We start from the raw sequence: 23612 nt of genomic DNA on the forward strand, positions 1-23612 counted from the left end.
CAACACCTTGGAGGACTCGAGACTGCGCCGCGGGTGGCACGTGGCCTCGGCTGGGCGTCATGGATGCCTTCACCCGCTTCACCAACCAGACCCAGGGCCGGGACCGACTCTTCAGGTGAGTCAGGAGCCCGCGGCCTTCACTCCTTCCGGTGCCGCAACCCGAGCTGGTCCCGTGTGGTTCGGCCCCGGAGGAGGGACCGAGTTCGTTTCTGGAGCCGCTCTCCGGCCCCTCTCTGGCACTCTGCGGGACTCCGGCGGAGCCTCCTCCCGGCAGCCTCCGAGGCCCTCACCGTGGTGGACCAGTCCCCCAGCCCTCTTTTTTTTTTTCCAAGTAATCACTACACCCACCATGGGGTTCGAACTCACACCCCCCAGGATCAAGAGCCCCACGCTCCACCGCTACACCTGAGCCAGCCAGGTGTCCCCGCCAGGATTTTTTTTTTTTTTTTTAATGTTGATTTTTGAGATAAAGAGAGCACAAGCAGAGGAGGGGCAGAGAGAGAGAGAGAAACAAAGAATCTGAAAAAGGCTGCAAGGCTCCAGGCTGCCAACGCAAAGCCCCAACTCAGGGCTCGAACCCACAAACTGAGATCATGACCTGAGCTCAAGTCCCAAGTTGGAGGTTAACCGACTGAGCCACTCAGCACTCCCCCATCTCCCCATCCCCCACCGCCACCCCCCACCAGGAATTTTATAAGATGAACTTTGGGTTGGCATTTGTGGCCAGGGAAGCCAACCCCTTGGCTGTGGTTTCAAATACCCCATGAAACGCTTATGGAGACACAGAAATTGTATTTATCTTTTATCATCGTCCTGCCTACCTCATTGAGATTGTAGGGAAGGAACAATTCTTCCTCTACCTTCAAGGTCTTTCAGCCAGCCAAAGAATTAAATTTACACAAAACAGGTTCACAGGAGGAAAAATCAAAAAACAAAAAAATCAAGGATGTGTGCACAGTGGCTGGTATTGAGACCTGAAGAAATGACCAAGGCAGGGATTTTTTTCTTCTTTTGAGACACAGAGAAAATACATTTATGAGGAATTGACAGGATAAAGAAAGCAGGTGTTTGGAAACTTCAGTTAGGAGGGAATCCTAAACAATTTAGGCTGAGTTGGTAGGGTTAGAAAAAAAGTAACCAGGTTCATTTCTGAAGCTTTCTCTGTTTTGAAGTCCCTATCTCTGGCGACAAGGATGTCCTTTTACTTCCTTAGTACAGGGAGGCTATTTTGCACATGGAAGATGTGTTTCCGGCCTTCTGGGTGACAGAGGAGTCTCTGAACCGCTGTTTCTTAAGTAATTTTTATTTAATTTGTATGCCAAAGTGGCACATTTTGGGGTGGCCTACCCTTGGCCTCTACAGTTCCCTTTTCTGAAACTTCCCTGGACGTTTTCTTGCTTTAAAACTTGAGCTGAGGGGCGCCTGGGTGGCTCAGTCGGTTGGGCGTTCGACTTCGGCTCAGGTCATGATCTCACGGTCCGTGAGTTCGAGCCCCGCGTCGGGCTCTGTGCTGACAGCTCGGAGCCTGGAGCCTGCTTCGGATTCTGTGTCTCCCTCTCTTTGACCCTCCCCTGTTCATGCTCTGTCTCTCTCTGTCTCAAAAATAAATAAAAAATTAAAAAAAAAAAAAAAAAGTTGAGCTGATAAATTGTCCCGTCTGCTTGAACCAGTGTCTTAGTTCTGAGGATAGGTCGTTTTAGTTAAACTCACTTCGGGAGGCGGCGATACAAGTGTGTTCTCACAGTTAGGCCTGTGGTTCAATTATCCAGGTAATAAATAAGGCCTCTCTCTGGAAATTAAAAGAAAAATAATGACCAGTGATTGGATCAAGTTGTAAAACCAGTTTCTGAGTCCTGAATGTAGCCAGTCCAGAGGGTTTCTAGTTGTCACGCCAAAAGCATCTTTACATAAAGTGAGGGCAGGCAGTGGCAATCTGGTGGAGTTTCTTGGTTTGTAACTTGAGTGTCTCTGGTGATCATTTCGAGTGGCCCATAGAGCACCAGGCACGAAGATCATTTATGTATGAGCTGTTGTGCTTTTTCTGAAGTGCTCATCAAGTTGTTCATACTCAGTTTGCAGGGCTTCGGGGAAAAGCGTGGTCTTAGTTATCAGATGATTTCAAGTCAAACAGATAGAAAATATCAAAAATAATAGTTTGGAGAATTGTAGCCAAGCATTGGAAGAAACTAAAAGGAAATCAGGATCTAGTCCAGTTTATAATGAATTGTATTTGAATCTAATATCCACAGAGGTGTGTTACTGAGACATTGTTTTTTTTTTTCCCATAATCACCTTCATTTTACTAGAGATAGCCAAATTAAGACTAATTTCTTTGCCAAATGAATCTAGTTTGGATAAACTTGGCCTGATGATTTACATAAGTACAGCAAAAATAGTGATTAATCATACAGGCTCTTTTAAATCCAGGGCCAGCTGGGTGGCTCAGTCAGTTGAGCATCCAACTTGGGCTCAGGTCATGATCCCACGGTTCATGAGTTTGAGCCACACCCTGGGCTGTGTTCTGACAGCTTGGAGCCTGGCGCCTGCTTCGGATTCTGTGTCTCCCTTCCCCCCCCCCCCCCCCCCCCGCCCCCTCTTAAAAATAAACATTAAGAAGAAAAACACTTAAATGTGCTGTTGAACTTTAAACAGCCTCTTGAGGCCAGAAGCCAAGCCAAATACTTGCCATCAGACTTCACCTGTAATACCTATAGGTTAAAGTTCATTGCTCTCTTCTTGAGGTCCCCCAAATACCCTGAGGTTCTTGCACCCGCCAGGAAGTGACCTCCTTTACTCACCTGGTGAGAGGCTCATGCTGGGAGCCCTGCAAGCAAGGTATTAGGCTCTTCTTCCAAAAGGCTTTACTGGCTCCATATGATCACCATTAGTGCCTTAAAACTCTCTAGCCATATCTGAATTTATGCCTGTCTCCCAAATGTGACATTCCAGTCAAAGCCTTGGTAATATAACCAGTGTTTCTAACCATGTCCTGTGCAAGGAGAACAAACTCTCATTGAACTTACCCAAATAAATATGTTGTCAAAAAAACATAAGAATTCAATGAGAGTTTTTGAATTCTAGAGGGATCAGACAGGGAGAAAAAGATAAATTGTTGTGAATCATAGCTTAAGAGAAAAACTTTTCTTAAATCTGGAAAAACAAAACATTAAAAGTCAGTATTTCAAACAAAAATGTCATTAAACTTATAATTATCCTCCTCAGTTCGTTTATGTTATTCTTGATCTGCTTAAATTCAGTTTTTCCTTTAGTTCCAGACATTCTTACCCAGTTCAGTTTTATGATCTTAAAATTATCAGAACCCTGCATTTGTCAAAATTCCTTTTTATGAATCTCTCAAGATGAAACGCATTTGCAGGAAGCTTTTGGAGAAGCATCCAAGTAAAGTATTAACTGTCTGTAAATGCTAAAAGAATTAAAAATGGCCATGGTTACAGATCTGCTTAGAGTTTGTCAGGGAGCAAGAATTCCTGTCCACTCAAAGGTCCTTCTAGAATCAAATTGACATGAGACAGATTAACAGGAAAAAAATCAAATTTGATAATGGGGATCCACGTAGACACGGAAATTCCAAAGGCAAGCAAGATGAGGTATATATGTCATTCTGAACTAAGGAGAAGGGATAGGGGTCTGGGGCTTCAGAGGAAAGGAATGTACTTTTACAGTGTGGTAAGAACAGATGTTTGGTAATTTGACGTTTGCCCTACGGTACAGATGGGTCATTCAGATAAGGGTCATTCAGATAAAATGTATCTTTGCTAATCACCCTTATTCTGGGAAAGAACCTCAATTTGGATTCTACGTAGTTAAGGAAGGGGCAGAAGTTTCCCTTGAGCCCACAGGGTCTCAAGTGCCTTCAGCTCAAAATAATCCACATGCCAAAGGGGTACATTTTGGGGGGACCTGTCATGAACCCCTTGAAGTTCATTACAGTGCAGCTGACAAGGAAACTTACTTCTGTGACATCTAACACTTCAAGATAGTTCTATACCAGTACATATCAGATTTCTAGGAGTTTCATATAATTTCTAGAACACATATCTTAGTAATATATATCTATACAAATGTAATTTAAGAGGGTTTAGTATCACTTACTTGACAATGCTTCTCATGTAATTTAACACAACAAATAAACCTAATTAATGTAATAGCTCCTTTTTATAAAAGGAGACCAAATATTTTGAAATGTTCCATGGACCCTCTGGAACATTTCAGTTAAGTTGTAGACTTGATTTTAGAATTTGATGTTGGGAAGTTTGTCAAAAAATACCAAACATTTGATTAAATAAGATCACAGATCATGATGAAACAATATCAATTTAGCTAAAGTGACAATAAAATTTTTTTTAATGTTTATTTATTTATTTTTGAGAGAGAGCACAAGCAGGGGAAGGGCAGAGAGACAGGGAGAGAGAGAATCCCAAGCAGGCTCCCTGCAGTCCACACAGGCCTCACTGTCCTTGAAGTGCCCGACACAGGGCTCGATCTCACGAACCATGAGATCATGGCCTGAGCCGAAATCAAGAGTCAGACGCTTAACTGACTGAGCCACCCAGGCAATAAAAAATTTTAAAGACAAATACAAAGGGTTACATAGTTGGAAGCAAAACTTAGCTTTTTTAGTATTAAGAAGACTCAGTTTTTTTGAATAATCAAAGATCTGATAAAGACAAAGCATTGAATCTTTGTTTTTCTAGGCAGATTACATGAAAGGTAAAAAACTCTTTACAATTTCTTATAAAAAGCAAACCAATAACCTAAGAAAACTTCTTCCTTTCATTTTATTTCATTTCATGTCAATTCCAGTATAGTTAATAGAGTGTTATGTTAGTTTCAGGTGTACAATATAGTGATTCAATGGTTCCATATATTACTGAGTGCTCATCAAGATAAGTGTGCACTTAATCCCCTTCATCTATTTTACCCATCCCTCCACCCACCTCCCCTCTGGTTACCATCGGTTTGTTTTCCGTAGTTAAGAGTCTGTGTTTTGGTTTGTCTTTTCTGTCTCTCTCTCTCTCTCTGTCTCTCTCTCTCTCTCTTGTTTCTTAAATTCCAATATGAGTGAAATCGTATGGTATTTGGCTCTGGCTTATTTCACTTAACATCATACTGTCTAGATTCCCCCCAGGTTGTTGCAAATGGCAAGATTTCTTTTTTTTTTTTATGGCTGAGTGATATTCCATTGTGTGTGTGTGTGTGTGTGTGTGTGTGTCTGTCTGTCTCCTTTAACCTATTGATGGGCACTGGGTTGCTTCCATAATTTAGCTATTGTAAATAATGCAGTAAACATAAAAGTACATATATCTTTTCAAATTAGTGTGTTTGTATTCTTTAGGTAAATACTCAGTAGTGGAATTACTGCATCATATAGTAATTCTATTTTTAATTTTTTAAGGAACCTCCATACTATTTTCCACAGTGCGTGCCTGTACCACTTTGCATTGCATTCCCACCAACAGTGCAGAAGACTTCCTTTTTCTCCACATCCTCAACACTTGTTTCTGAAAACTTCTACCTTTTGAAAGAGAAAAATTCTAATTTTGCACCAGTATACTTTTGATATTAAAACTCATTTTTTTAAAAAATATGTATTTATTTGGAGGGAGAGCGCAAGTGGGAGAGGGGTAGAGAGACAGGGGACAGAGGATCTGAAGCAGGCTCTGGGCTGACAGACTGACAGCAGTGAACCCGATTTGGGGCTCGAACTCACAAACAACGAGATCATGACCTGATCAGAGGACACTCAACCAACTGAACCACCCAGGTGCCCCTTAAAACTCATTGTTAGATAAGTTTATTTTAATCTTAGCCAGTACTGACCACATATAAAATTCGTTTTCAAAGGTTCCTTTTCCCTAAACTTTCTACAACCTTTTTTTTTTTTTTTTTTAATATTCAGATTTTTGTCATAAGTTTTCCCTCTTTAAATGATTAGCCTCACTTTAGGGTAAAAAATTTTTTTGCCCCCCAAAAATGTATTTCCGTTCTTCATACTTTTTCTTACCAAAAACATACATTTTACTATCCTTGAAGGTTGTTTCTTTTATTATTTAAAACATTTTTTTAAATTTTTATTTATTTTTAATTTTTTTAATGTTTTTATTTATTTTTGAGACAGAGAGAGACAGAGTGTGAGGAGGGGAGGGGCAGAGAGAGAGGGAGACACAGAATCCGAAGCAGGCTCCAGGCTCTGAGCTGTCAGCACAGAGCCCGACGCGGGGCTCGACGCAGGGCTCGAACTCACGGACTGTGAGATCATGACCTGAACCGAAGTTGGACGCTTAACCGACTGAGCCACCCAGGTGCCCCTAACACATTTTTTTAATGTTTATTTATTTTTGAGAGAGAGAGTGCAGGCAGGGGAGGGGCAGAGAAAGAGGGAGACACAGAATCTGAAGCAGGCTCCAGGCTCCGAGGTGCCAGGACAGAGCCCGACACGGGGCTCAAACTCACAAACTGCGAGATCATGACCAGAGCCAAAGTCGGACGATTAACCAACTGAGCCACCCAGGCGCCCCTGTATTTTATTTATTTTTTAAAGTTTATTTATTTTGAGAGAGAGCGTGTGCTAAGGGGGGAGGGGTAGAAGAGAGAGAATCCCAGGCAGGCTCTGTGTTGACAGTGCAGTAGCTGATACAGTACTTGACCAGCGCTTGACTGTGAGATCTCATGAGCTGTGAGATCATGACCTAAGCTGAAATCAAGAGTTAAGATGTTTGACTGAGCTACCCAGCACCTCTAAAGTTTGTATGTTAAAGAATGGGTCTTAGGTCCTAAAGCGGATGGGGATAGAAAATTTGTATCATCGAGGCATAGAGAAGGTATCCAAGTTTTTTCTAAAGTGGGCTTTTTTAAAGATTTTTTTAAAATTTAAGTTTATCTTAGAGAGTGAGCAAGCAGGGGAGGGTAGAGAGAGAGGGAGACAGAGAGAATCCCAACCAGGCTCTGCACTGTCAGCACAGACCCTGACGTGGGGCTCGAACTTATGTACCACGAGATCATGGCTGGTCATGGGCCGAAATCAAGACCCAGATGCTTAACCAACTGAGCCACCCAGGTGCCCCTCCTATGGTGGGCTCTTTGGGACATACTGGTCTCTTACTAGAGTTGCTAGAGCCTGAGCATAATATTCTTTTTAGCAGATTTTATTTTATTTAAATGTTTAAGTTTTATTTTATTTAAGCTTTTAAATTTAAATTTTTAGTTAAATTTAATTTTATTTAGAATTTATTTTTATTTTTTATGGAAGCAGTTTATATTTTATTTATTATTATTTTATTAATGTTTATTTTTGAGAGAGAGAACACACAAGAAGGGGAGGGGCAGACAGAGAGAGGAAGACACAGAATCTGAAGTAGGCTCCAGGTTCTGAGCTGTCAGTGGAGAGCCAGATGTGAGGTTCGAACTCACCAGATGCAGGGCTCAAACTCATGAACCATGAGTTCATGACTTGAGCCGAAGTCAGACACTCAACCTATGAACCACCCAGGTGCCCCCAAAGCAGCTTATATTTTAAAAAGTTGCCCCTGCTTTTTTCTTCGGTCTCAGGCTATCTTAGGCCGTGTTTACATTTTGAAGACATGGTAAGAGTCTTAACTCTGAGGGACAGAGAAGGAATACAGGTTGATTTTTTTTTTTCCTTAAGAGATTTTTAGCTAAAATAGGAAATAATTCATGCCTTTGTAAAGTCTATGTAAAGCATTTATATAAAAGCCTTCTTTTTGAGTGAGGAGGTCTTTTACTTCTTAGTACAGGGAAGGAGGGTATTTTTCACATGGGAGATGTGTTTCCTACTTTCTGGGGGACAGAGGAGGGGCTGAGTGTCCTTGTACCGTTGTTTCTTAAGTGAATTGTTTAAAATAATCATTATAGCAAAGTGGCACATTTTGGGGCAGCCTGCCCTTAGCCCCTGCAAGACACTGAGTGTGAAATAGTTTTGTGAACTGTGGAACAGAGCACAGTCTGGAGAGCACCTCTAAGATACATGCCATGCTATGGAAAATCCTAAGCAGAGATAGTGCTTTAATCCTAATTAAGTCATGATGTTTCTTTCAGAAATTTGGTTGATTCTTACTAAAAAAAAAAAGAAAAAAACAAAACAGAATAGTTACGGTTGAGGTTTCGACAGCATTCCCTTCTCTTCTGGGTGTACAGGTACTAATACAGACAGTCCAATAAGACTAGCCCCAATACTGGGACTTTCGGAAGCTGACTTTATGCCAGGTACTGTTCTCAGTGCATCACAGCTGTACATTCATTTAACCCTCATTACTACTCTAAGAGGTAGATACTCTGAATTATTCCCCTTTCGCAGACAGGGAGACCGAAGCAGAAGGTTAATAGGTCCTAAGTGGCAGAGCTGAGATTTAAATCCACACAGTTGATTCCAATGCCCACCATTTTAACGGCCAGCCCATACTACTGTTGTAATTCATTTGATAGGCTTTTTTAATGATCGCATTGTATGTGAGCTTCATTAAAATAGAAGCCTTCAATTTCAGTGCACTTGGAATGTGCCCTGCAAGGTTTATCAGTGAGGTTGGTTAATAAAATAATTGTTCGGATGTACTTTTCTGTAAGATCTGAGATCTCTAGTATTCATTTCCCGATGCCCTTGGTGATCCATGGCTCCTGTGAACAAACTGGCATTCACAAAATACTACCTGGGTTTTGGATGCATTCCTGTTTTTCGACCAGGTCTGAGAAAGGGGGACCCATTGCCGTGACTGGCTTGAGCCCTCTAGCCAGGAAGCTACTTTAAAAAAATTTTTTTAATGTCTATTTATTTTTGAGACAGAGCACGAGTGGGGAAGGGGCAGAGGGAGAGGGAGACACAGAATCTGAAGCAGGCTCCAGGCTCTGAGCTGTCAGCACAGAGCCCAATGCAGGGCTCGAACCCACGACCTGTGAGATCATGACCTGAGCTGAAGTCAGACACTTAACTGACTGAGCCACCCAGGCACCCTGGAAGCTACTTTAAAAAGGAGAGACAAAAAGATATTCTTTTTACTTCCTCCTCAATAACAAGTTTACCGTTTTGGAAAATGTGCCACATTTTTATTGAGAATAATATTTGTAGCCTAAAGGGATTCAAATGCAGTTACAGAACTGTAGGAAACAGGCACCTACTTTGTTAATAGGCTGCCAAATGCATTTAGATGTTTGATTATGTGATATAAAATTTCTCGTGTGTTAGTAAGGCATTATTATTTGTAGTCATAACAATAATCACTTTATTGAATATTTAGTATTAAATAGTCTATATATAAAACACTAGTTTTGAAAGACAAACATAAAAATATATCTAGGCTTATTCACGTGTTGGTGTGTATTTGATCCTTTTCTAAAAAATTAAGCAATGTGGGGCATCTGGGTGGCTCAGGCTGTTGAGCGTCTGACTTCAGCACAGGTACTGATCTCATGGTTCGTGAGTTTGAACCCCCTGTCGGGCTCTGTGCTGACAGCTCAGAGCCTGGAGCCTGCTTCTGATTCTGTATCTACCTCTCTCTCTGTCCCTCCCCAGTTGCACTCTGTCTCTCTGTCTCTCTCTCAAAAATAAGTGAACATTAAAAAAAATTTTTTTTTAATTAAGCAGCGTGCAAACAACTTTTCATTTGGTTCTGGTTTGAGTGTGTGTCCTATTAGATAAGCATTTGGTTAATTACATGATAAAAAGTTCATTTTAGGAATCTGAAAAGTCACTATACAGGAGAAAATAAAGAATGTGAATCTTTGCAGACTTGACCTGGGGGAGATTTTTGGGCAGTTCACCACTTTGGCTCTATCCATTTCTCTGTGCCAGCAAAAGGCGTTTTGGGGGGCTGCTCACCGTAACTGCAGAGTTCCCTTTCATCACCTTTGTGTCACATTTGCATCACATGCTCTATCTACCCTTTGGCCCTGTGGGGTCACTGTTGCAGAATTATGCTCTTGTAAGAACTGCTTATGTGAGAAATTGTCTTGGAAACTTTGCTTTTAGCAACACACATTTCTCCTTTCTTTGCGTCATGAATCAAATTTTATTTGGTTTATCAATCATTCTCATTTTTTGTTTTCCATTTCAGAGCCACTCAGTACACATGCATGTTGCTTAGATATTTGTTAGAGCCTAAAGCTGGCAAAGAGAACGTGGTAATGAAGCTCAAGAAACTGGAGTCCAGTGTGAGCACTGGCCGTAAATGTAAGTACCCTGTCTCTTGAGGGACAGTGGCTCCTGGTTTCGAATCGTCAGACCTTGTCATTTACAAAATACTCTGTAGATCATTCATTACTAATCAATCAAGTTTTTTGATGAGGTTGACCAGTAAGGCTGCCCTCATGAGATGACAGGCCAAGAAGATTGAAGTTTTGCTGCAGACCATTCACAGACACCCTGCAGACATGCAGTGTATTAGCTCAGCTGTAGTTCTTAGAATCACACGATGTTTTGGCAATCCCTGACATGAGCTTCCGGCTCTTGGAAGGCCTTTGTGTTCTCTAGAACAGAATAGCTTGCCTTTTCCTTGCCTTTTCCCTTCTTCTCTGGAGGAATTACTAGAGGAAACGGTTAAGGTGGATCTCGGACTGTTTGTGGAGTGGTTTCATGTTCAAGGCAAAAGTGAAGTCCGTGTTTTGTACTCATCTGATTTGCTTTAATAATAAAGCGTACTGGGAAACCCATCCTTCTAATAACAATCGCATGGCTGAATCTTAGTGGTTTGATGAGAATCAGATACTGCTACAGTAGGTAGACAGAGGTGTTAGAATGGAATGTAGAAATCAGATGTTGATCAGTTATTTTGGAGCACCTGCTTTAGGTATAGTTCTGAGCTTTCTGAAAGAACTAAGATGACACGGTGTAAATAATGGTGTAAGATTTAGTGCCAAATATATTGGCTAGGATAGAGGAAAAGAAAGGTTTGGGAGGAGGTGGAACTTGAGGTGTGGCTAGAGAGAGTGGGAAGGAGAGCCTTCTTGAAGGGTGACTTCCTCCGTGAAGGCTCAAAACTGTTCATGAACAAACTGTTGTATTGGAAGGTCAATGAGAAACGAGTTTGACAGAGAAAAGACTTCAGTTATCCAGCAGAGGGATGTTGGAAGGTAGGGTGAGCTTTTCTGGATGGCTTTGAAGGGTAGGATTAGAAGTTCTCAGATTCTTTAGTGTGTCAGAGCTCACTAGTCTCCGAGGTGCAGGAAAGACTTACCCAAGGTCATTCAGCTAGCTAGTGCAAGAGCCAGAACTGGAACCCAGGATTACTCATTACATATTCTGTTTTGTGTTATTGTTGACACAGTAATCCCAGGCATTCTTCTGAGGTAAGTCTCTTGAGGGTAGCTACTTGTGAACGTTTGCTCAGTCTAAGATAGAGTCCTTTAATGAAGGTACAGGTACTTCTTTTGGATGGTCCATAACGTTTAGGATCATAACTCATTCTGAGCAGGTGCTCGGTAAATACTTGTCGATTGATACATCCCAGATTCATCGAATTACATGCTCAGATAAGGATATGCCTCACAGTGGTTGATTTCATTCGACTAGGAACACTTTCCGTAGCCACTACATCCTGCCGTCTCTACTTTGTCTTCTTGACAGTAGGGAGCTGAAGAGGGTTTGAACCACAGAGATGGCAAGATGATAACGGCGTTTTATAAAAAAGCAAATCTTTTGTCTGGAAAGTAAGTAAAATCTGAGGCATCAGACTCTCCAAATGAATACTGGCATCTGGGTCAGAGAAATGCCCACAGTGAATTAAAGCTTCGTATGTGAAAATAATAACAATAGTCGCAGTAATGGTACAGCTAGACTTCCTGTGATCGTAGTACTTTTCTCCTAAAGACGTACAGGTGGTAATATTCAGACGTCACAATCCACACTCGTGATTGACCTTGCCTAAACTATATCGTAAGCCACTGTTAAGGTATCCACTGGAATGGAGGTGATAAATTTAAAGTCACTGTCTTCTGTGCCTTCCAGAATCATTTTCCGTGTCCTTCGTGTACTGTAAAGTCCTTCCTTATTCCTGAACAAAGACTGAGCCTCACATGGCAGCCACCTGTCAAGACACCAGTGCTGGCCCCTCACCCTGAGGCAGGGATTCTGCCTTCATGGTACATACCAATTAAATATTTGTTAACTGTTGCGGGTTCCTCTTGCAGGGTTCAGGCTGGGCAACGTGGTCCATGCCATACAGGCGACTCAGCAGAGCATTCACGCCACTGCCCTGGTGCCCCGCCTCTGCCTCACGTTAGCCAACTTGAACCGCGTGGTTTATTTCATCTGCGATACCATCCTCTGGGTGAGGAGCGTAGGGCTCGCCTCGCACGTTAACAAAGAGAAATGGCGAATGTGGGCTGCCCGCCATTACTGCTGTTCTCTCCTGCTGAGCCTGGCCAGGGATCTGTACGAAATCTCCCTGCAGATGGAACAGGCGGCACGAGACAGGGCAGAGAGGGAGAAATCACCACCTCAGGACCCTCCGGGGTACAGCGTGGCCGACGAGGAGACAGAGTGGCTCCAGTCCTTTCTCCTTCTCTTGTTCCGGTCTCTGCGGAAGCATCCTCCCTTGCTCCTGGACACGGTGAAGAACTTCTGCGATATCTTGAACCCCTTGGACCAGTTGGGGATCTATAAGTCCAATCCCGGCATCATTGGACTCGGAGGCCTTGTGTCGTCTCTAGCAGGCATCGTCATTGTGGCGTATCCTCACATGAAGCTGAAGACGCAGTGAAGCGGTTTCGGGCTCGAGACTGGCACCTGCTTTAAAAGACGCCGTCTCAGGATGGACATCTGCGTGAGGCGCAGACCATGTCAGACTGTGCTTAAAGACGGGTTCTTGTGAGTGTTTAGTGACCAGTGATGTGAGCAAGGGCGGGGCCAAGAGTGGAGAAGGGGACTGCATGAAGATTTACACGTGTTTTTTAGAGTGCTGGAGTGACTTCTGAATTTCCGAGTATTTCCCTTTCATCTAACATTTGTTGAGCCTCTCTCGTGCTCATAGCGGGAGCTTACTGTCTACCGAATATATAAAAATTAGAAAAGGCCCAAAGCACTGAACACTAATGCACCGTGACTTTGGGGCCGAGAACCTCACTTCCGTAGATCTGCTGCTCAGCTGTCTCTCAGATCTAGTAGGAGCCTCTTGTTCCTCTGATCGGTTACCAGCCCCGCCGCCCGCCTCTGCATAGATCCCCATGCCAGGGTGCAGGGGGCTGGGCTGACGGCCTTGCATCACTGCACTCCTGTCCTTCCTCTGTCCACAAGGAGACTCAGAAACGCATCAGCCACCTTCGTGGTATAAACTGTGACTTCAGGTAGTGAGTGAGTAAGCAAAAATCAGAAGCACATAGAAAGGACTGAGGTAAAAAATAATGTGCATGAGATGTCTCATGTGCCTGGGTGTCTCAGTTGAGCATCTGACTCTTGATTGCAGCTCAGGTCATGGTCCCAGGGTTGTGGGATTGAGCCTTGCACCAGGCTCCATGCTGAGGATGAAGCCTGCTTAAGATTTTCTCCCTCTCCCTCTGTCCTTCTCTCCCATTCACACTCTCTCTCTAAAATTAAAAAAAAAAAAATTCTTTTTTTAATATGGAAGGTCACGGTGGGCGCCTGGAGGTAGTAGCCTGTGACAGATGAGGAAACTGAGGCTAAAAAAGTGAGGCCAGCGCTTCGGCTTTCAGACTCCCAGTCCAGGGTTCTTTCCATTATATTTCATTGCCTTCCTGGGTGAGTGGAAGTGTGAGACTCTCCAGAATCCTGTGCGAAAAGGCTTTTTTCGAACTTTGTTAGTCATTGGTTCACATAAAAATTAAAACTATAGCTAGATTTATCAGCTGGATTGTCGTATTTAAAGCCATATAATCATTGTCATCAAAATGTATGCAGTTAAGAACTTTTTGGGAATACTCTGAATGTGGGAATGCCATAATTTTCTATGATAAATCAGACCTCCTATGTGTGGGGAGGTTGGGGGGTGGGAAAGAGCAATAAGGGACCAGTGACCAGGCCGTTTATTCGTGTCCTACTTCCCGTCTTGGGTGTTGAGCTGTGATTGCAGATCCTCCGATTTGAGGGCAGTGAGATAGCAAAATAGGATGCCATCAGGCAGGAGGCCGGTGTCAGTCCTGCCAGTAGAGCCGTTTCACTTACCTGAACGGAAATGAGAAAAGAAACGTGCACTAAATTTCCCAGGAATGCGAATGAGATTCTTAAAAACTAGACTCAGGTCCTTGGCTCTCTTATTTTTAAAGTGATTGATCAAGATAACGGGATTTGAGAAGACACTCGGGGAATTTTAAGAGAAATGAAAGCTGCTAGGTCAGGGCAAGTAAAAAGTTTAAGTAACCAATTCTACTTTGTCCAGATCCTTTGCTGTCATAGATTACTTATGTCTAATAAATTGCTAGACAAAACAGACTCCTGACTCTGTGAATGTGTTCTGGGAATGAGGAAGAGAGAAAAGAAAGCCAATCCAGAGACGATCAGAGTGGACACGGTAGAGAGGGCTCCGGTACAAGGAGCTCCCGCCTGGAAGGTCCAGGCTGAGGAGGAGGGTGAAGAACGACTTAGGTTGGAACGTCTGGGTTGAAAGACCACTAGGATGATCTCCTCTGGGAGAGGGTCTTCTGGACCAGCTCTGCCAGGTGGTGGTCTGGCTTCTGCCTGGAGAAGTGGGGCTCGAATCTGCGGTCGCCTGTCACAGTGGCGTCCTGCTTGCTGCTTTTGTCCTCTGCACTTTAGCGTGAGCGATGGGGAGTTTGGGAAATGCCATCTCTTCTAGAATGTGTGAAAACCTGAATGGTACCCCAGAACCTCCCTCTCTGCGTTTTTCTTGCTTCTAACTAACCATCCCCACCTCCAAGCCTCCACATTCATGAGGGATTCTGAAGACCAAAGACATTCATTCCTAATAGACGCACAGAACAACTGAACATTGTTCCCTGAGAATTAGCTCAACAACGAATGTCTGAACACCATGCTTAGTTTGGGGATCCACTTGTGCACAAGAGGACCAAGGCCCCTGTGTTCATGTCGGGGGGTGAGGGGGCAGGTGGTGGGGGGGAGGAGGAAAGGAAATAAACCTGCGTCTTCAAGCTGTGGCTGGAAGATGGACTGCTCCTGGGGGACCGTCCTAGGCCCTTTCACCACTTCTCCCCTCTCACCCACATTCCGCACTCCCGGCCGAGGCGGCCAAAGGACCAGCTTTGTCAGCAGAGCTTGCAGGCACAGAGCCCTGTACTCTCTGGCCCAGAGCCACCGCTCCAAAGCCCTGGAACTGCCCTTTGGCCCAGTTTGCTCTCCAGACACAGCCTCATGGATGAATTGCCCTGAACCTTGAGGCGAGGTTTTTAAATGCTTCCATTTTTAAATGCTTCCTTTCCTCCATCACTGTCTTCTATTTTAAAAGGCCCCAGTCCAGGGGCACCTGGGTGGCTCAGTCGGTTAAGTGACTCTTGATCTCAGCTCAGGTCATGATCTCATGGTCAAGAGATCGAGCCCTGCCTCAGGCTCTGCACTGATAACTGCTGATAGCTCAAAGCCTGCTTGGGAGTCTCTCCCATCCTCTCTCTCTGCCCCTCCCCCCCCCCCAAATAAATAAACATTAAAAAATAAAAAATAAGGGTTCCTGGGTGGCCCTTTTGGTTAAGCGTTCGACTTCAGCTCGGGTCATGATCTCACGGTTCGTGAGTTCGAGCCCCACTTTGGGCTGTCTGCTGTCAGCGCGGAACTCGCTTTGGATCCTCTGCCTCCCTCTCTGCCCCTTCCCTGTGTTCTCTCGCTCTCTGTCTCAAAAATAAGTTTTAAAACATGATGTAAATAAAATTAAATATAGAAGTCCCAGTCAAATCAATAAGTACTGAACATACCACATATTTATTACTCCTTTTGGAGGCTCCCTGCGTGACTCTTTCCTCCCTTTCCTGACCTCTCATTCCCTGCTTTATTATATCACAGATACAGAATTGATGACCAATGGAGAAAGCTCCATTTCTCCTCACCTCCTGCCCTTCTCTGGTTGCCCACAGCATACAGCTTAGCCGAGAGTCCTCGACAGAGATAATGCGACGAACAATAAGGAAAATAAGTTTGTACCCCCATTATTCATCTTATTATTATTTTTAAGTAAGCTCTAAGCCCAACAGGGGGGTTGAAATCAGGACCCTGAGATCAAGACTAACTGAGCCAGCCAGGAATCCCCCCACCGCCACCAATATCCATTTTAAGAGGCCCTTAGATAATCTGAAAACTGGCTTCCACCATACTCTGTCATCTTTGAAGCCAGGAGCTAGAACTTGGGCCCCCGGCTGGTTTGTACTAAGGAAGGGATGAGAGGTGATAGTTCTTGGTTGTTTGCATGCTTCAATAAGTCAGAGGATCCTGGCCAACACTGTTTCAGACTCGGCAAAATCCAGTTAGCTCTCCCACGGCATATTCTGGTGGCATCTTAGACCGGGTGGAGTTCAATAAACTTCCTTGAAATCTAGGAATTTACAGAGGTTGAAACTGCTTCCTCAAAGGCTAGATTGTCAAAGAGTCAACCCCCAGCTCTGGTCCTCTTTTTAAGAGTAATGTATCAGAGAGAGAGTAGTACATTTGGGTGAGTGCTGTTCCTGCGTAGGTTTAAATCTTACTGTTCAAAATTCACTCTTGATAGTAAATAATAAGGGATGAGGGAAATGGGTGGAAAACAGTCCCACAGCACACTCTGAAAAAGGAACCAAAGACTATAGAACTTTAGAATTCATGAGTTTAATGACATATTCCAACACCTTCTTTCTGGAAGACAGGTGGTTTTTTTGTTGTTGTTTGTTTTGAGAACCGGGGGCCAGAAATGTGTTACAGAATGGATTTTTCATGGCTCTGGAATAATAACGCCTCGGCCTGGATTTCCATCAGCTCTGCAGTCCACCTCCTAGTTGGCCGTATCTCCTTACAGAAGTTAGGGTACGTTCAGGGGGCCCTGGCTCAAATAACCATGACAACTGGCTGACCCAACGTTCTCTTCCTCTCTGCCCTCCTCCAGCTGGGAGGTGTTAGTAGCATTGCCCAAGGCTTCTCTGGAGCAGCTGGAAGGGTTTCTTCTGGGGAGACACTCAGAAGCCTGGGCTCTGTGGGACCGAGGCAGCATCCGCTAGCGTGAGTGCAGGGGCCCAGGAACATCTGCCTTACCTGCTTTGTTTCCGAGAGTTAAAGGAAAGAAGCTGAGGGTAAGGGTGTCCTGAGAATTTTACTGAAGATGAAGAGGCCTGCAGGGAAACCACTGAGGGAGAGATTACTCAAGGTGAATGACCAAGAGTGTAGGATAGATATCCTGGCGCACTAGCTTTTCCAGAACGCTGCTGAAATAGCTGGTTTTAAGAGTGACTGCTTTCTTAGTTGAGCATTCCGGGAAGGACCGGCAGATACGCTTGCTTAAAAAGAACAGAATTAATGCAGAACTTTTTCACCAAAAAAAAAAAAGACTAAACCTGAAACTTATTCTTTCAGTCTCTTTTGGATCTTCATCTGGGAGCCTCTTCATCTAAAACCTCTTACCTCGTAAAGCTACCCTTATTTCTCATTTCTTACCCTGAACCCTTGTAAGAAACATCAGTCTTGACAAGTAGGCTGTGGGGCAGCTCCTCCCAGTGGGACTCCAGGGAGGGGCCGCTAGTCCTTGACATTCACCCTCCAGCCAGATGCCTTCTGTTGAGGGAGCTGGAGCCCCTAGGCAGCCTGGGCCTCGTCAGTGGTCATGAGAGGTAGGGGACTGACCCTGCAAGTGTCAAGCTGAGAGCTTTCTCATGGACCTGGCACTCTGCTTTGCAGCTTGAAGAGCTATGACGGCCATCAACAAGGGCCCAGCCTTGCCGGATGGAGACCTCCCCGTAAGTAACTTGGGCCTTTATGAGAAGGGAGGAGGGGACCACTGAGTGGGGGAGGGAGGACAGGTTCAGGGGATTTAGGACAATATCTGTCTCGATTATATTCACCTTCCATTGACCATTATGTCTTCATTATTCTCACCCTCACTACCTTTTGCAGGGGGCTCTTAGAGGAGGGGGCGGGGAGTGCCTAATGAAAACTAAACACCTCGGAGGAAAGGACAGAAATATTGGCTGAGAGGTAAAGAAGGGAGGGGAAGGGAGCTACTTACTGAGTTCTAAACCCTGATGCAAAAGCCCCTGCTTTGTCCACCCAGGTGGGGTGTCGTTTGAGACGCTGAGCCGCTGTATTCTGTAACTCTGGGGCGTTGTGTGTGTTCTGTGCGAATGGCACCTCTCTGAGTTACACGCGGCACAGCCTGTGCTGTGTATGGGAAGGGGGCCGAGGAACGGTGTTTCCAGAGTTGTGTGTCTAGGCTGGTTTTCTCTGCGACTCGGAGCGGATTGACACCTTCAGGTGTACCTGATGGCTCCGTGCAAGGCCTCTCCGATTTAGGCACAGTTCAAAGAGTCAATGAAGCTTACAAATTGTGCACCCCTATACTGCCCATCTTGTCCCCAATTAGGGGACCTAATTTAAACTAACCTTTGCACTTGGAATCACCACGTTAAGTTTTATATCAAATCATAGAATATAGGGGCACTTGGGTGGCTCAGGTCATTAAGCTTCCGACTTGAGCTCAGGTCATGGTCTCTTAGTCCGTGAGTTCGAGCCCCGCGTCGGGCTCTGTGCTGACAGCCCGGAGCCTGGAGCCTGCTTCAGATTCTGTGTCTCCCTCTTTCTCTGCCCCTCCCCCACTCACGTCCTGTCTCTCTCTGTCTCTCCAAAATGAATGGATGTTAAAATAAATAAATAAATAAATAAATAAATAAATAAATAAATAAATCCTAGAATACAGAGGCATAAAATGAACAAGTGGGGTCGGGATCGACCCTCTTTGGCTCTGCCTACAACAACCTCCGAAGATTCTGTCCAAGTGTTAAAATATTCTCGTTTGCAGTCATAATCTTTGTCTAGTTCAAATTTCAAACTCGCCTGCAAAATGAAAGCTAAAATGCCGTGGCCTGCTGTTCTGAGTCTCCTTGCTGGATCTTCTACCTCAGCCTACAAATAGAGAGGCCAGGTCCTCTCCTCCAGAGCAGAACCCTGTAACAGGGACACATCCGACTGCAGAGAGAGCCCCCGCGCCTGAGTCAGACGGGGGGGCTTTCTCTTTTCACTTCCTATGTGGCGGTTTCTGAGCATTCCTGCGAGCGGACAGAAGCAGAGAATACCCCTCACTAGCTGCCACGGCCGCTCATCAATCCCGTGGCCGGTCTGGCCTCATCCACACGCTCGCTCACTCCTCCGCCTTGCGATATTTTGAAGCAAATCACAGGCCATTTCAGGCCTCAGTTGCAATCCTGACTCTGCCACTTACTAGCTGTGTGATCTCGGGTAAGTCACTTCACATCTCTGAGTGTCTGTGTCCTCGCAGGCAAAGTGCTAGACCTCAGAGGGTCGCTGTTAGAATTCAGTGAGGTCTTGTCACCAAAGCACCCTGATCCGTGCCTGGGGTATAATGGCACTGAGGAGACGTTCCCTTGTGCATGACTGGAGTCCACATTCTTTCAAGCACCTGTGTTTGTTCACTGAGAGTCCCAGACGACCTCCAGTTTAATTCGGTGTAGGTGACTGCTGCGTAGGTGACACGCATTAGTAAGGACATGGCTCCCCGATAACAAGAAGTGACGGTTTCACTATACCCCATGTGCTCAGACCACATCTGGAATGCTGTCTTCAAGTGTGAGTGCATATATTGAAGGAAAGCAGGGGACCAGCAGACCAGGGTGGTAAGCTAAGTTAGGATCTGGAGCTATTGAGCACAGAGGAGGGACCGCTACAGGCAGACATATATATTGCCTTCAAATATGTGCAGGGCCAGCCCATGAATGATGAAATAGGTTTGCTCAGTGTTGTTCCAGAGGACAGAGAGTGGAGCAGTGGGTGAAGGCACATTGTAGCTCAGCACTGGCTGTCCAACAAGGGCCACGGCCGCTCTAGGAGGGGCAAGACCCATCCAAGGAGACATCTAGAGACAAGTCTGCCAGAGAGGCTATGGGAAGGAGGCATTTTTGCTGCAGAAGCTCCCGGAGATCTGAACTTCCGTGATTCCGATCTAAACTCACCCCTTCTAGGTACAGCCCCGGCTGATTCGTTTATTCGGCCAACATTACTGCGCAGGTTTTAGGCTAGGCACTGGAGATGCAAAGAGGACGGATGGCCGGGAGAGAGACAGGTACACACGTGATCGCAGCACCATGTGGTGCGTGTGGAGACAAGCCAGGAGGGAGTGGAAGCTTCTGACGTGATGGAAGAGGGTCAGAAGCCTCACAGAACCAGTGAGCCTCAGGCCGTGTCTTGAGGGAGTGGCATTTTGCCCGACAGAAAGGGGCATGGGAGGGCAGGAGGAGAGTGCCCAAGGGGGGGACTGGCATGCGGAGGCCGGGAGGCCACGTCCCAGCAGCTCTCCAGAGCCTGGATTGTGGCCAGGAGAGCGGAGCAGCCTGGCTCTTGTGTTCCCCCTCTGGCCCGAGTTCCTCCTGGGTCGCTTGGACCCCGGCTAGCCTCACCGGTGGGCGCCGTGACCCTGGGCTGCCTTCCCGAGAGGCACGAGAGGGCAGAGGGACAACGTGATTGCCTTCTCTTCTTCCAGGAGCAGGAGAACGTCCTGCAACGGGTCCTGCAGCTGCCGGTGGTGAGCGGCACTTGCGAGTGCTTCCAGAAGACCTACACCAGCACCAAGGAAGCCTACCCCCTGGTGGCCTCTGTGTGCAATGCCTACGAGAAGGGTGTGCAGGGCGCCAGCAGCCTGGCGGCCTGGAGCATGGAACCTGTGGTCCGCAGGCTGTCCACCCAGTGTGAGTCTTCGTGGCCCTTGCAGGCCACCATCCGTCAGTCTGTCCGATCGATAGCTCGCTTGTCTGTCTGCCGACATGTCTGTGCACCGTCTTGTCTGTCTGACCGCCTTTCTTACCACCTACATCCCATTACACAGATCATGCAGACATAGAATAGCTACAGATATGGACATACATCTCTTCTCATCCTTACATGTCTCGTCTATCACCAAGTTGGCATTTTCCTGGGATCACATGATAGGCCAGAGAGTTGGCAGGGGAGGGAATGGGCAGAGCCGTGTGGGCCGTGGTGGGAGTGAAGCCTGTGGTAGACCAGATACCCAGTTTGGCCCCAAATCTGGCGGCAGCAGGAACTCGTAGAGTCTGACACACAGGCAGGGTCCCTAGGTGCTAGGGCTGGCCCGGCAGGGCCTGGGGAGCGGGGGCACAGGAAGCTCTCCGGGCCCAGGAGCTGATGGGACCAGTCGGTGACAGTCCATGTGGCCCCTGCTATCAGACCCCCCCTGTTCAAATTGTCCTGCCTTATTTGTAAATACAGTCTCCAAAGCAAGGCGCCCTCTCTCTCTCTCTCTTGCTCTCTCTCTGTTTTTATTCCAGCATGGTTAACATACACTGTTATGTTAGTTTCAGGTGTACAAGATAGTGATTCACTAATTCCATACATCACCCGCTGCTCATCACAACATCCAAGGCAGGGCTCTTGACAGGGCTGAGGGAAATCCCAGCAGCACCAAGAAGTCTAGGACCTTCCACCATCCTGATTAGAGAATTATGGGTGTCTGAGGATTCTGCCCTGGGCCAGCAGCCTCCCTGCCTACAAACTCTTCAAATAATTTCCCTGGGTCTCATTTCGCCCAGTCAGAAGATGGCCAAGTCATCTGGGTTCTCTGCTGCTTGAGAATTTTGTGAAGAAATGTCACCTATCTGGAGAAAGCATATGTGAAAGATTATGTGAGAGAATATAGAACCCGTCTCCATGGTCACGACTGCAGGGCTACATCTTCGGCAGCCCCTGGGCAGTAATCTCCTAGAAGCATTTGCGTCCCCTGGGACTTGCCCTGCTCTCTGGGGACAATTCCTTTCTCTTCCCTGTGACCCTCTTCCCGCTGCTGATCATCTTCCTCCTAGAGGTCAGAAGGAAGGGCAAGGACCGTCTGGGGCCTGGGCTGGCCGTGGCTAGGAGTCGGTCACCTCCAGAACGAAGCCGTGCCCGCCCTACTCCCACCAAGGCCCCCGGAGGGCCCTGCTGCCCCTGCTCACACGCCTTCCCTCTCCTCCTTCGTGCCCACCCAGAGTTCACCCAGAGAGGGGAGGGAGGGGAGGGAGAGCCCAGTATTTGTTGGTGATTCACAGAGTTTCTGCCAGTTCCTCCTGCAAGGTAGGATCCACGTCTTACGAATGAGGAACCGGAGGCTCGGGCAGGTTGTGACTCCCCCGAGGCCACACTTTGCAGGTGCAGGCTCTGGGCTTTGAGTGCAGACCTGCCTGACTCCAGAGTTCCTACACAGAGGGAAGACACGGGCCTGGCCTCCAGGAGTTACTGCGGACTGGAGGGGCTGCAGGGGAGCCCCAGGTTCCCAGATGCGCTGGAGGCAGCAGGGCTGGGGGTTTTGAAGGCTCTGAGGCACCTTCCCTGGCACGGAGGCCACTGCTAGGTTCTCACGGCTCACCCCACCATGGCCCTTCACTTCCAGTCACAGCGGCCAACGAGCTGGCCTGCCGAGGCCTGGACCACCTGGAGGAAAAGATCCCAGCCCTCCAGTACCCTCCTGAAAAGGTGAGCCCCTTTCCTCTTCCGGAATGTGCCCCGTGTTCCGTTGTCCCACTGCTCAGGAGGAGAGGGCACAGAGTGACGATCCATGACTGTCAGTCTTTCATTTCTGTGGTAGGCGTCTTTCCAGCTTGGGGGTGGCTGCCGGCTCCTAAGTCCACACAGCAGGCTTCCTCCTCTCCCTGTGGTGCCAAATGAAGGCAGCCTTCCTGGAAAGCAGGCCCCGCCCAGGGGCAAACTCAAACAGGAGCTTGGGGTGGGTCTCACTGCTTCCGATCCCACCACCCCCCCTGCCCTGCCCCATGACACCTGGTGGACCCACACTGGGCCACTTGCTAACTATAGTCCCCTAACATCCTGGGCCACACTCATCAGATCCTGGGACTGCAGTCCCATGTCCTCAAGATCCAGTCCTTTGTGGACCATGAGACTGAAAAGGTCACTTTACCTAGATACACGTGCATTGGGCGTTTGCTAGGTAAGGGCTTTGGGGATAAGCTCCCTCCCACTGACCAACTATCTACTCATCCCACAACTATTTCCTGAGCCCTACCCTGTGCCAGGGGCCGTGATACGATTTATGGAGCCCTCCCATTTGATCCTCTTGTCAGCCCTCTGGGACAGGGCAGGGATCCCCTTTTTACAGATGAGAAAGCTAGTGACTTTTCCCTGGCCGCACAGCCGTAAGTGGAGGCCACGTGAGAGCGGGTCTGCTTGGCTCGGAGGCCTGTGATCTTCACATCTTTCCGGATAAAGGGCACCTTTGTCACAAAAGGGCTCCCAGGCTAATAGGAGAGAAAGATCAATTATTTCGGTACAGAACTGGTAGGGTGAGCAGCCACATCTCTGAGGCAATATAAACACAGGTGGGAATGTGAGCGGTGTTCTGAGGGAAGGACAGAGAAGGCATTAAAGGAGTTTGGGAGTGGAGGTGCCTTGTGTGCATGAGAATCTCAAGACGGGTGTCATCAAGGAGGTGGCCTCCGTGGGGGAAGGATGGTGAGGATCTTGACAGGCA

The 23612-nt window shown here is 46.6% G+C and overlaps 2 protein-coding genes across 11 annotated transcripts in view; both read left to right on the forward strand.

Moving 5' to 3' along the window:
- The first annotated feature begins 26 nt into the window (after positions 1–26).
- The window catches only part of PLIN1 (perilipin 1), a 29715-nt gene continuing 6129 nt past the window's right edge, over positions 27–23612 (forward strand). The window contains exons 1-7 of one of the 9 annotated variants that reach the window (XM_042988065.1): positions 10112–10201; positions 11975–12108; positions 15953–16082; positions 16815–16942; positions 17807–17865; positions 20619–20823; positions 22518–22600. In XM_042988065.1, coding sequence (XP_042843999.1) covers positions 17818–17865; positions 20619–20823; positions 22518–22600 — 336 coding nt within the window. In that variant the 5' untranslated portion in view covers positions 10112–10201; positions 11975–12108; positions 15953–16082; positions 16815–16942; positions 17807–17817. Of the gene's footprint in view, positions 116–10111; positions 10202–10222; positions 12109–15952; positions 16083–16814; positions 16943–17806; positions 17866–20618; positions 20824–22517; positions 22601–23612 lie in introns of those variants that run through there. The other 8 variants (XM_042988062.1, XM_042988066.1, XM_042988064.1 and 5 more) reach the window with 8 other exon arrangements.
- Positions 33–13452, forward strand: PEX11A (peroxisomal biogenesis factor 11 alpha). 2 transcript variants are annotated; one of them, XM_007078226.3, is made up of 3 exons: positions 33–115; positions 10086–10201; positions 12157–13452. In XM_007078226.3, exons 1-3 carry the CDS (start codon positions 60–62, stop codon positions 12726–12728), a joined length of 744 nt encoding a protein of 247 aa, XP_007078288.2. In that variant the 5' UTR covers positions 33–59; the 3' UTR covers positions 12729–13452. The 2 variants fall into 2 exon arrangements, with proteins under 2 accessions (XP_007078288.2, XP_015391263.2); XM_015535777.2 differs by lacking the exon at positions 10086–10201 and having other exon boundaries at positions 46–115.

The sequence above is a fragment of the Panthera tigris genome, chromosome B3 (assembly GCF_018350195.1).
Source record: "Panthera tigris isolate Pti1 chromosome B3, P.tigris_Pti1_mat1.1, whole genome shotgun sequence".
In the NCBI taxonomy this organism is placed as follows: Eukaryota; Metazoa; Chordata; class Mammalia; order Carnivora; family Felidae; genus Panthera; species Panthera tigris.

Excerpts from the sequence above, each read along its gene's own strand:
- PEX11A (XM_007078226.3), top strand. The coding sequence starts at position 60 with ATGGATGCCTTCACCCGCTTCACCAACCAGACCCAGGGCCGGGACCGA. Across the intron at positions 116-10,085 it reads GGCCGGGACCGACTCTTCAG|AGCCACTCAGTACACATGCA; the intron begins GTGAGTCAGGAG and ends TTTCCATTTCAG. Across the intron at positions 10,202-12,156 it reads TGTGAGCACTGGCCGTAAAT|GGTTCAGGCTGGGCAACGTG; the intron begins GTAAGTACCCTG and ends TTCCTCTTGCAG.